This window comes from Mauremys reevesii, linkage group 12 (assembly GCF_016161935.1).
Source record: "Mauremys reevesii isolate NIE-2019 linkage group 12, ASM1616193v1, whole genome shotgun sequence".
NCBI classification, from domain to species: Eukaryota; Metazoa; Chordata; order Testudines; family Geoemydidae; genus Mauremys; species Mauremys reevesii.
This window is the reverse complement of record NC_052634.1, coordinates 13,662,091-13,674,335: the sequence shown is the minus strand read 5'-3', so window position 1 is coordinate 13,674,335 and position 12,245 is coordinate 13,662,091. Positions and strand designations below refer to the sequence as shown.

Below are 12,245 nucleotides of genomic sequence, written 5' to 3'. Positions count from 1 at the left end.
TAAATACCTCCATTCACAAACCAGGTTGCTTACAATGGGACAGATGGTAAATCAAGATTCTATTTTTAATGTGCAGGTTCTGTTGAATGTAGACTTAAGATACGGCTTTGGTTTTTTTCTTGGTAGCCGTAAGTAAATCCTGTATCCTTGGGGCCTACTGTATTTATGGGGCAACTATTACAGAAGGTTAACACCGAGACCTAATCATTCATTCATGTACTAACTGCAACAGAACTTGCGCTTTTTATACTGAATCTAAAGCAGATGTTTTCTTTGATTGTGAAAAACACACACCTCTCTAGTGTGCTGTTAAAGCCAAATACGATATATTAATCTATGCTGCTTCATTATCTCTCATTAAGGCTTAGTAAGAAACTACTTAACAGCAATTCATGACATTTAATTTAATTGCCTGAGCCATATTTAATGATAAACACATGTGACTGTGATTGTCTTCCTCAGCCCAGCTTATATTAGGGTCTAAAGTTGCCTTTGTCTACATGTTTGGACTGATAAAAACATGGTTGGAGAAGTGAATGACTGCAGTACTTACAGATCAAGTTCAAGCTTCGAGAAAGCATATTGGATTTACTAAGCGCACACCTGCTGCAATGACTTGACTTGCTGATGAGCTGTGCAACAGAGAAGCTAACACAAGCGCATTCCCACGTTCCTGGAGAGGATGAAGGCAGGGCAGGGAGACTGGGGCAACAGTGGAAAATATTCTTTTTGAATGTTCAACCACTCAAAGCATGCAGATTGATGCACTGCATAGATACCTTAGCGTTCATGACTCTACTGGTGACCCACAAGCCCCGAGCACTAAAATGGAATTTGCCAAAAGGAATGTCACTTAGTAAAATCAACCCCTGGAACCACAATTTTTTAAAAAAGTGTCGTCAGATTTGCACTCTTGGCAGATAAAACGCGTCACTAAGATGGGTGTTCTCCCAGGCATTCCCCAGAAAAGGGGAAAATCCTTCATTCCCTGTCACTCAATTATTCTAGAGGGATTAGTTGCTGCGGCGCTGCACCATTTTAATGCAGTCAGATCAGTGATTTCAAGATGTTTCCCCCTTGACACAGAGACAGCAGTTAGGGTGACCTTTTAAAGCAGGATTTTTTTAAGAAAACAGAGCAAAGAACAATCTCAGTATCATTAGGAGGTGCAGAAATACATGAGGACTGATTGTACATGCATAAGCACCAGTCAGCGGAGCTAGCCCTGAACTAGACTAGTGGACCTGAGAGCAGAATCAGGTCTAACATTTTTTTCTCCATTTAATTTTTCCTTGATCAATGCATTCCCGCAATAATGGTCCCGCACTTCATACAACACCTAGCTATCCAGAAGAGAAGTGGGATGAGAAAGGTGGGTTTGGGCTTTGGATTTGCAGTTCCAGAATCAGGGGTGATTAGGATCTGAGTCCTATTGTATCTAAGGGCTTGTCTATATAGGGGCTATCAGGAAAATTAATCCAAATTAACTAACAGTGTGAATTTAAAGTGGATTAGTTAAACCACATTAAATTCCTGTGTAGATGATTTTATTCAGAATGTGACAGAATGTGACAGTGGCCTCAATTCTGTTTAATTTGATTTAAGTGAATTAAGCTAAACCAAATTAAGGGCACTTTAATTCTAAATAAGAGTGTCCACACATGGATTTAATGAGGTTTAACTAATCCACTTTAAAAGTCAAGTTTTGCTGAGTGTCCCTGTGTAGACAAGACCTTACTCCATCCCCAGGTCCCACTGTTTCTATCTTCCCCATTGTATCAAAGTGGACATAACAGTTTTTGGATCATCCCTACATTCCATACAAAAAAACCAACAACGTACTACACTCTGACAAAGGCATCAAAAGCAGGACTGGTGAGGGGAGCATGCCCAGAGGTTGTGGAAGGGACCCCAAAACCTTGGAAGTCTAAATATTTCAGAACACACATGAAATGCACATTGATATTAGCTCACGAAACAAAGAGAATGCAAGACGCCCAACACAGTGGAACATATGGGTGATGCAGTGAAAAACAGATCATGAGAAGTGTAAAAAAGTGATAAAATGTGGAGCATGGAAGAGAGAACTTCCATAAAATGTTTTGAATAACTGCACACACACACCTACCTGGTTTTGGCACAGAGTTGGTCATAGATTGAGGAACTTTGTCATTAATTAGCTCAACACATTCACTCGGAAAGAATCCAACCTGTATGACAAGAAAAACAGAAACAGGGTATGAATGCAAAATATTTAAGATAGTACAGTTAAAGCTGCGTATACTGCCAATTACTGTGTGAGAGAAGCCATGTGTTAGTTACCTTTTCTCTTTTAAGCCTGTTTGTATACTGCTCCACAACTGTATGAAACGTACACATGGATTAGTATAACTATAATTTTTAAAAAATGATGTAACCAGGAAGTCTATACGCCAAGTAATTAGTGTTGTGCAATACACTAAACTTTGTTAAAAATCTGAAAGCTTTTTCCATAAATATTTCAGCTTGCAACAAACTATGCATTTGGGCACACAGATGAGATGGCCTGCAGGCTCAAGTGAAATTTGAGGGGTGCAAAGGTGTTTTCTAGTCTACACGGGGGTTAATTTCAAACACTGTGCATACTATGAAAGGGGAAACACTCTTTGGCTCTTGATATATCACTCAGCTGAATTCAAAATGTTAGCAATACTGATGTCTTTTCCACTGCTGATATATTACACTCACAGATATCTGCTTTTATTGCTTTTCTTAAAATGAATTTAAATGCAGACTAATATATTTGTGCATTTTTCTCTCGCAGTTGTTTTCACAATGCCCTATTACAGAAACAATGCAGCTTCCAGCTCAGGGAGCACATTAGGGAATGAATGATGCCGCACGGTTTACTTTCAGAGTCTCTACAGCAAACACCAAGATAGCTATATCATTGCTTCTAGACATCTCAGGACACACTCCACACAGCTGTTTCTTTCCAGAGAAAACACGGCACATGCTCAGGAGGACATCTCCATCTTGCCAGGTTAACAACAAACATTACTAACTGCCATTTAAAGGAGATAATTTTTAGCTGCACTTGTCTCGACAAGTTCCTGACTTCATTTTGCTGGTACTAGTTCTAAAGACTTATATTCTTTAACTGAGTCACCTTTTCTTCCCAGCTTCTCAAGAGATCATTCTTTCAGGGTCACAACCAACCCCTTATGTCTTGCTCTGACCCACTTTAAATCTGCTTCCTTGCCTTCCATACAAAGTTTTCATGATTTTGTATAAATAAGTGAGTTCAGTCCAAGAGTTAATCTCAACAGATGCAGCAGGGCACTGTTAGAGCATGATCCAGGATTAAAGGATTTGGCAATGTACTAAAATTAATAGCGGGGATGATATATACTTAGATAAATGCAAGGTCATCTAAAGGTAAAGATTGCTGCACATCTTAAATCAAGCAGGGAGAGGTTGGTTTATTGTGACACAATCATAAATAATGTTTCTATTACCACTGTAATTATACTTCAGCCTTAGTTTTTATGTCAGACCCATGGTATCTCATGATGCCAACACGGGAAGACACATGAAGCTCTTAAGCATCTTTATGGGGAAACTGTTCACACCTTAGTGAATCTAAGCAAACAGGAGGCATTGCTGCTCTAACAGCAGCTACCAAACAAAATGAAAACTTTTCTTTTTCATAGGCTACAGATAGGCTCAATCTCATCCGATGGATGCACGTCCCTTTACAATTTACACAATGATAGGCAAGCAAGCTGCAATTTTAAAACAGCATTGCTAGTTTGGGTTTCGTTATAATAATTTACTGGCTTATTGACAAGTTAATGTCTTTGGTTTCACATATGCCGTTTGCCAGATAATTACATTAGTGACTGAGGTGGAGTGGAGAGAAAAGCCCCTCACTAATATATCAGGAAGTCCAGGAAGAGTTTAATTTACTTACTCTGTTCCCATTGCCACCTCTAGTTAGTATTGCATTTGCTTCTTGGCAGACAGAAGAGTGTACATTTCCTTCTCTCTCCCTCTCTGGGGTCCCCAAAACTTCTTTTAAAAAACTGTATTTAAGCCACAGATAAACTATATAAAACACCTTTCCAGGTAACAGAATTCAAGAGGATGATGTTACTTTGCACAGTGTCAAACAGGGACTTCAAGTCTGACAACCTAATCAACCCCACCCTCTATTTTCTATTTGCATCAAAAGCATCATCATCCATTATCTAATGCAGAGAGTCATCTTCCCCCACTAGCATATGCCAAACACCACATCACAACAGTAGACCCTTCATCAGGGTGCAGAGAAGCACCGCTGATTGCACAGATTCATACTGTGGCTTAAAGACAATCTTCAATTTTATTTTCTATCACATTTCAAGGCCATAACGCAAGCTGAATTTAGGAGCCTTCACACCATGAATGAAATTTACTTGAAAAAAACAATGCTGGGATAAGCCCTTGCACTAATGACCTGCTGCAGGTTTTGCTGTACTTCAACACCTACATGAAAAAAATATACACTTATCTTGCCTCTCAGCGTCTCAGTTTACTCCTCTGTAAAACCCTGATTCTGCAAATCAAGGTGGGTATGTAAGTGCATGCTTATAGTTAAGCATGTGCCTAAGCGATTTCCTCGAATGGGTGTAATGATTCTTTCTTTGCAGCCAAGGTCTGACATTTAATTAATGCTTGCAAAGCATTCAGTGAAAGCGTTTACAGAAGGGTAAAGAAATTATTATTAAGACATTCCAGGGTGTTGCCATATTTCCTTGTATCACAGGATAACTTGGGAGAGATAAGACCTTCAGACACTCTACCATACAGATATAGGGCAGTATTACATTGCCTGGATGTATCTTATTGCTATTATAAAAATGAACCATTACAAAAAAAAAATTGTGAGCAACAAGAGCTCAACAAGTTTGTTGGCTACAATATTTACCACCATCACCATCACACCACCACCCCCAAGTTGAATCAGCCGTTTGGAAACGTTGCTTTATAATATATAATCATCCTCCTTTACCTTGTCACAGTGTCATGTCTGGAACATAATCTGCCCCTTAAGGGAAGTACTGCCTGCAGGTCAGTCCACCCTGACTCCTGGTCTGTCTCGTCAAGTGTTGTAAGGCCTGATTATAGATACAAGGACCTGGTAGATACTGGGAGAGAGGAAACAGTCCCGGGTGCAAGCAGGGTTTGGAAGGAAACACTGGTATTGCTTCTTTAAAGGCCTGGGGCAAGGCTCCCCTCTCTCCCAACTGGGGATGAGTTGGGACAAGCGTAAATGCTGCCCCCTCCTTCACGTAGGGCAGATGCCTGCAGACACTGAAGAGAGTAAGAGAGGGCTTCTGCAGTGTCATAGAATCACAGAATATCAGGGTTGGAAGAGACCTCAAGAGGTCATCTAGTCCAACCCCCGGCTCAAAGCAGGACCAACCCCAACTCAGGTATCCTGAATCACCAGCCTGAGGACTAAGTGGAGCCAGCTGAGCGACAACAACTGCTTTAATTACCCAGCTGCTGGAGGTGGGCAGGAGCTCCTGCAGTAAGGAGAAGACACAGGAATAGAAGTAAACTGCAACCCAGCTCCAGGAGGAGAGCTGGGGACTCCTGGTAAGGGAGAGGGACAACAAGTGCTTGAGCTACCTAAGTTCTAAGAGGAGGGCTGGGCTCCTGCCATAAAGACAGACATAACGACTGAGAAGATAACCCTGAGGTGATTGGGAACAGAGGTTCCAGGGCAGGCTCCAGAAAGCCAGAAGGACCTTTTGTTTATCTGGGACTTTTTGTTATGGGGTTTTGTATGAGGTTTCATAATAAACACGCCCCAAGGAGAATATTAAGTCAAGCATCAAGAGTGCCTGAAATAGAGTTACGGGCTTCCTGAGAAGGGAAACTGAGACATGGAATACATGCAGCACCACACTAATTCAGCAGGGGGTACTACAGGGCAGGCACAACCTACAACAGATATACAACAGACAATATGGGCCAATTTTCTAACAGAATTACGGAGATCAATCTGCATAGTAAATACTCCAGACACTGACTGTGGGCACAAGTCAGAGTTAGTAGCATGAGGACTCAGATTTTTCCCCTCTAGAGTTTTCTTTGTGCTTCATGGTGCCCAGCCCTGCATGGCTGCAAGACAGGAAAAAGAGGAAACAAAGTATCTCCCCACTGACAGAAGGGCAAGGCACAGTCCTAGCCTTGATACTACTGGCATGCAAGGATCAAGGGACTCTAATGTCAACAGCATTGCAAGAAAACGCAGGGCTAGGTGAGGGAATGGCACCCACCCACCCACACACACACACTTTTGTCACATACTTACAGGTAAAGTGCAGCCCTTCCACTCAGCAAAGCAGCACAACTGTTCATAGCGTAGGAAACTTTTTGTTGCCAGGAATAAACTCAGATACAATTTTGTCTAAGATGTTATGGCAATTGGCACCTCAGATCCTGCAGATGGAGGTGGCCGTCTGGCTGAGAAATGTCGTCACTAGAGATGCATCCAGCAGGCTCTTTCACAACGTCTGCGTCACGAGTGACGTCTCTCTCCAGCTAGATGGTTGCTTCCAGCACTGGGTTCCCAAAGCAATAAACGGAAGCTACAATTTTTCCTTTAAAGACTTGAGTTTGCAAACCTGTGCTCAGTTCACATAAACATGCTTTGCTCTCTCGCATTCAAACATTTTATTTTACTCTGAAAACTTCTACACTGCAAAATTATGCACAAAGAAAAACACTCTCAACTAATAGTCTGTTTCACTATCCAGACCAATCTAAGGCAGATCTATGGGTCTTTGGGGGAATGCTACACATTCTTGAAATCCCAAACAGGATTAGGATTTAAATCAGCAAATTTTAACTGTGCTCCATACGGAATACAGGTTAGAGGGGACATTTGAAAGGCCAGGGGTTCATGGGTCTGTCTTTCAACAGAGATCTTATCAAGAATAGCAAAATGTGCCACTGCATCTCAAAAGCGGCAAAGAGAAATGATTGTTTCCAGGGTTTTAGTTCTTGAGGGCTGTAGGGATGGAGTGGAAGACTGAAAGAACAGAGGATGAAGGAAAGGAAGGAAGGAAAACACCACACTGAAGAGATTGAGGAGGGTGACACTTAATGAGGAGGAGATTGTGTTTGGGGAATAATCTTATAGTGAATGTTGTGATTCATTAAGGACACTGAACATAAAGATCAGTGAAAATGTCATTAAAAACTCCACTTTACATTATTTTCTGTCTTAAAAGCAAACACTAAGTGGTCGCCTTGTTCCACGGGCGGAGGTGTGTTGCATCACAGACACTAGAGCATCTTTGCCATCTATCAGGAAAGATGCTGCTGCAATGGAAGTGCAGACATTTGGACACTCAGTGGGGATGTAAAAATTCAATGTGAAATGTGACAGTTTGCAATGAATAATCCAGTCAGCCTGGTCTTTGGCTACTCTGCTCTACTTATCCTGTCTGGTTATACCCAGGCCTGGAAAGTGGTCCTAACAAGAGTCCATTTGCTAGATGGGGGCTTCTAAGCTCTAACACAATGACAATCTTCTCCACAACTGCCCCATGACAGCTCAGTCTGGGATTTATGTGACACTGTATTTAGGTATAATTCTGGCAATAATGAAACACGACATCCCTTGTCAAACATGAAAATTCATCTACAGTCTAAACTTTCAGGATGGAGACTAGGGAGTGGGAGGAATTAGCCACCTCAAGTGAAGTAATAAAACCTTGACACTTGCCTTATGATATTCAGAGGGAGCATGTGGAATCAGCTCCCTCACTCCTGAAATTACTCCTAACTGCCTGTGATCTTATTTCTGATCTTATCTTCATCCTGTGACTGTTGACTCTTCCGCCAGACATGACGTAACTTATCAGACGTTATCTGCACACAAATGCACACACTGTCAAACTGGACTTTCCCTTTCAAAATTTCCAGACACGGTGCAATGTAGCTGATCTTTTTGTGCACGTGAATCATGAGCTTGTTTCCTCCAGATTCCTTAATGTGTAAGTGGAATGTTTAACACAGAAGTAGTGGTACAAGATACAGCAAAGAGAAATTTAACACATCAGATAACTCTGCCTGCTATTGATCATCATTCAAGTGTAATTGACTCATGCTACCCTTGAAATTTCATCTTATTCTCTTTCGCTTCCTCAACATCTCTATCTCATCCAGGTTCACTTATCCTCAAGACAACTAAATTTTAGAATCTTTTCCATTTTATAATTATTCTTCTTCCTTCCCCTTCCTGATGTGTCCACAGGTCATTTCTGCAGATTCTTAGTTCCATAATCTCTTTCCTTACCTACACAACACCTTCCTTTTCCCTAGAATCTTTCAACCAACTCCTCTGTATTCACTTTAGAGTTCTCATTTTGTCCTAGCAGAAGGACAAGGAAAAACATTGTAATAAGAAAAACCCTTATCGCCTAGAGAAAGAGAGAACAATCAAGGGAAATAAGATGAGTTCAGTAAAGACAGGCAACATGTTTATGCAGTCAATATCTCAGATACGAGACAACTAAACAAGAGTGCAACCTTACATACAGCCACAGTAATAAAGAAAACCCCAGAAAGGGGTCAGAACTTGATCTGCCAGGGGCTAAACAACAGGGCCTGATCCAATAAAGCATTTAAGCACATGCTTAACTTCAAGTACATGAGGAGTCTCACTGGGCTGGACTAGGTTCTTGTTACTTACTACTCTATAGAAACAAGCCCAATGTTTAGTCCCTATCCAGTGTGCGTTCCCTGCAGTAGGATCAGCCAGGGAAGACCACCCTCTTTAGAGTCGGAGTAAAGACTCCTTCAAAAAAACTGCCCGTCTCTGAAACATGTAATGAGCTTAGATATTTTAAAAATCAAAGCCATCGAGTATATTGCAGGAGAAGACTGAAGGTGGCTGGCTCCTTAGTTTAGTCACCATCCACCATCATGTGGATGAGGGGAAAGCAGTGGACGTGTTATTCCTTGACTTTAGCAAAGCTTTTGATACGGTCTCCCACAGTATTCTTGCTGGCAAGTTAAAGAAGTATGGGCTGGATGAATGGACTATAATGTAGACAGAAAGCTGGCTAGATCATCGGGCTCAACGGGTAGGGATCAACGGCTCCATGTCTAGTTGGCAGCCGGTATCAAGTGGAGCACCCCAAGGGTAGGTCCTGGGGCCAGTTTTGTTCAATATTTTCCTTAATGATGTGGAGGATGGCGTGGACTGCACCCTCAGCAAGTTTGCAGATGACACTAAGCTGGGGGGAGAGGTAGATACGCTGAAGGGTCAGGATAGGGTCCAGAGGGACCTAGACAAATTAGAGGATTGAGCCAAAAGAAATCTGATGAGCTTCAGCAAGGACAAGTGCAGAGTCCTGCATTTAGGACGGAAGAATCCCATGCACTGCTACAGACTAGGGACCGACTGGCTAGGCAGCAGTTCTGCAGAAAAGGACTTAGGGGTTACAGTGGATGAGAAGCTGGATATGAGTCAGCAGTGTGCCCTTGTTGCCAAGAAGGCTAATGACATTTTGGGCTGTATAAGTAGGGGCATTGCCAGCAGATCAAGGGACGTGATCATTCCCCTCTATTCGACATTGGTGAGGCCACACCTGGAGTACTGTGTCCAGTTTTGGGCCCCACACTACAAGAAGCATGTGGAAAAATTGGAAAGAGTCCAGCGGAGGGCAACAAAAATGATTAGGGGGCTGGAGCACATGACTTATGAGGAGAGACTGAGGGAACTGGGACTGTTTAGTCTGCAGAAGAGAAGAATGAGGGGGGATTTGACAGCTGCTTTCAACTACCTGAAAGGGGGTTCCAAAGAGGATGGAGCTCGGCTGTTCTCAGTTGTAGCAGATGACAGAACAAGGAGTGTAATGGTCTCAAGTTACAGTGGGGGACGTCTAGGTTGGATATTAGGAAAAACTTTTTCACTAGGAGGGTGGTGAAACACTGGAATGGGTTACCTAGGGAGGTGGTGGAATCTCCTTCTTTAGAAGTTTTTAAGGTCAGGCTTGACAAAGCCCTGGCTGGGACGATTTAGTTGGGGATTGGTCCTGCTTTGAGCAGGGGGTTGGACTAGATGACCTCCTGAGGTCCCTTCCAACCTCAATGAACCTTTTGACACTGGGATCAAAGACAGCTACCACCAGTGCTAATGGCAATTTGCTTAAAAATATTTCTGAAAAAACAAATGAGAAGAGATTTAAAGTGAGACCCAGTTTGCAAATCTTAGTTTGAAATAAACAATCAATCACTACGTATTTCATACAGTTTGTAAGATTAGAGCGACATCTCTGAAAAAGTGTGATTGCCCTACAGGGAACAGAATCATAATGAACTGGCAAGAGCCAACGGATCTCCCTTGATTTATTTGCATAATTAAAATGACTTGGACACAGATTAGCATTATTTTCACCACAGTTTTTAATTTGAAACGGGAAACTGAAAGTGTTTGTTTATCTGTAAATATGGGAAAGGTTACATGGTTTAAACATAGCTTCTACAAGTGCCAGTTTTGCTTTGCTACACTCTTTGGTAGCATGTTACAACAATACTCTTCACCGAGCATAACACACCTCTAGGCCTACAATATCAACAGCAGGATAAGATATTTTTTCCCTCTTTTTTCCCTGTAGTGGGCAGCAGTGTCAGAAAGCTGTGCTAATTCAATAAACTGTTTTTTCCTACACTCATACCAATAGGTCTTACACTTAAAAAGAAATATCCTTTTCTTTGTACAGCTATGGGGTTTGTGACCGTTTATTTCAGATGGTGTTTGATGGAAATGAAAGATCTCTATCAGCACATTGCAAAGAGATGAGACTAAAGCCTGCTTGGTCCTACAGAAAACTGCATCCCACAGTAAACCGGTTCCACGGCTGTGAGCAAGCTACTGAGCATGTGTGACAGCTGCTGCATTTGCCTGCATAATAATTCCACTGTCAGTGTCTAATTCACTGCTTCGCGGAGAGCTCTGGGGTATGCTGAGGACAGAAGGTGCAATTAAAAATCCTAATTCTACCAACCTTAACTATAATGCTATATTTCTGCAGCTGCTGGCATCTGCTATTCGTGTTTGTGAACTGACTGCATGTGCACACAGATGAAGCCACTCTCATGGGTTTACTCCGCAGTATAGCTTTTTACTTGTGTGCTACATAAGAATCCATACAATTTATTCTGATTTTGGCAGGGGTGGGGGTAGAGAGAGGAGTGCAAGGAGCCCTGAGATGCAAACAATCATAACCAATACTCTTTGCATATGGTCACAATTTTAACTGGCTTGTGTGTGTGTGTGTGTGTGTGTGTGTGTGGGGGGTGGGGGTGGGGGGGGGGAGGGGGATGTAAAAAAAGGTGGTGGATTCCAGGACCTTTCATGGGCATACAGTGCTTATCTGCTGAGTCAGCTTGATGTCAGATGTTTGAACTCTGTGTACAGCTAATGGGAACTTTTGCTGATTCTCTCTGAGATTAGATGAGGTGTGTCCTTTCATTCCTATGATAGGGTTTAGACTAGAGTCTCTCTCTGGGACAGTGTGAACTAGAAAGCCCTTGCAGGGAAAACCCAATGAACTGCCCAGCTGGAGGAGAAATCTTATGCTGGTGTTTACATTTTGTTGTTATTTAAGTTAACAATAAATGCAAACCTCAGGAAGTGGGTAAGTTTTGACCCTATTCAGTGTGTGTGCGCCTTCTGTTCAGAGCAAAGGGGAAACTGCGCCAGTTTACAATGTGAAATAACTGCAGGATGGGGGACTCACCTGTTTAAAATGAAGCTTTCAGGATGAAACTCAAAGGAAGGCAGCACAAAGAGATGGAAAGTAAGTTCTCTTCCCCTTCGAAGCCTCTCCTTTTTCATACACCATAGTCTTAATTTCATGTTGTGCAAGTCCACACTGGAGTGTTGTGCCAGCATTTGGAAAGCAAGGGCGGGAGTTCTGCTGTAAGGTTGGAATTTTCAAGGAAGTCTAAGGCCTGGTCTACACCTAAATGGTAGATCAACCTAGCGATGTCACTGAGGAGTATGAAAAACTCACGGCCCTGAGAGATGCGGTTAAGCCAACCTAAGCCCTGGTATAGACAGTGCTAGGTCAGTGGAAGTATTATTCTATTGACCTAGCTAGTGCCTCCTGGAGAGGTGGATTTATGATAGTGATGGAAGAACCCCTTCCATCTCGGTAGTGAGCATCTACACTACCGCACTGCAGCTGTAGTGTTTC

General features: G+C 42.3%; 1 protein-coding gene across 2 annotated transcripts in view; it reads right to left on the bottom strand.

The window, feature by feature from the left end:
* Positions 1 to 12,245, bottom strand: part of ARHGAP32 (Rho GTPase activating protein 32) — a 190,079-nt gene that overhangs the window by 91,939 nt on the left and 85,895 nt on the right. For both annotated transcript variants that reach the window (XM_039496377.1, XM_039496378.1), the window contains exon 8: positions 2,129 to 2,210. In XM_039496377.1, the coding sequence (XP_039352311.1) occupies positions 2,129 to 2,210 (82 nt within the window). The remainder of the gene's footprint in view (positions 1 to 2,128; positions 2,211 to 12,245) is intronic.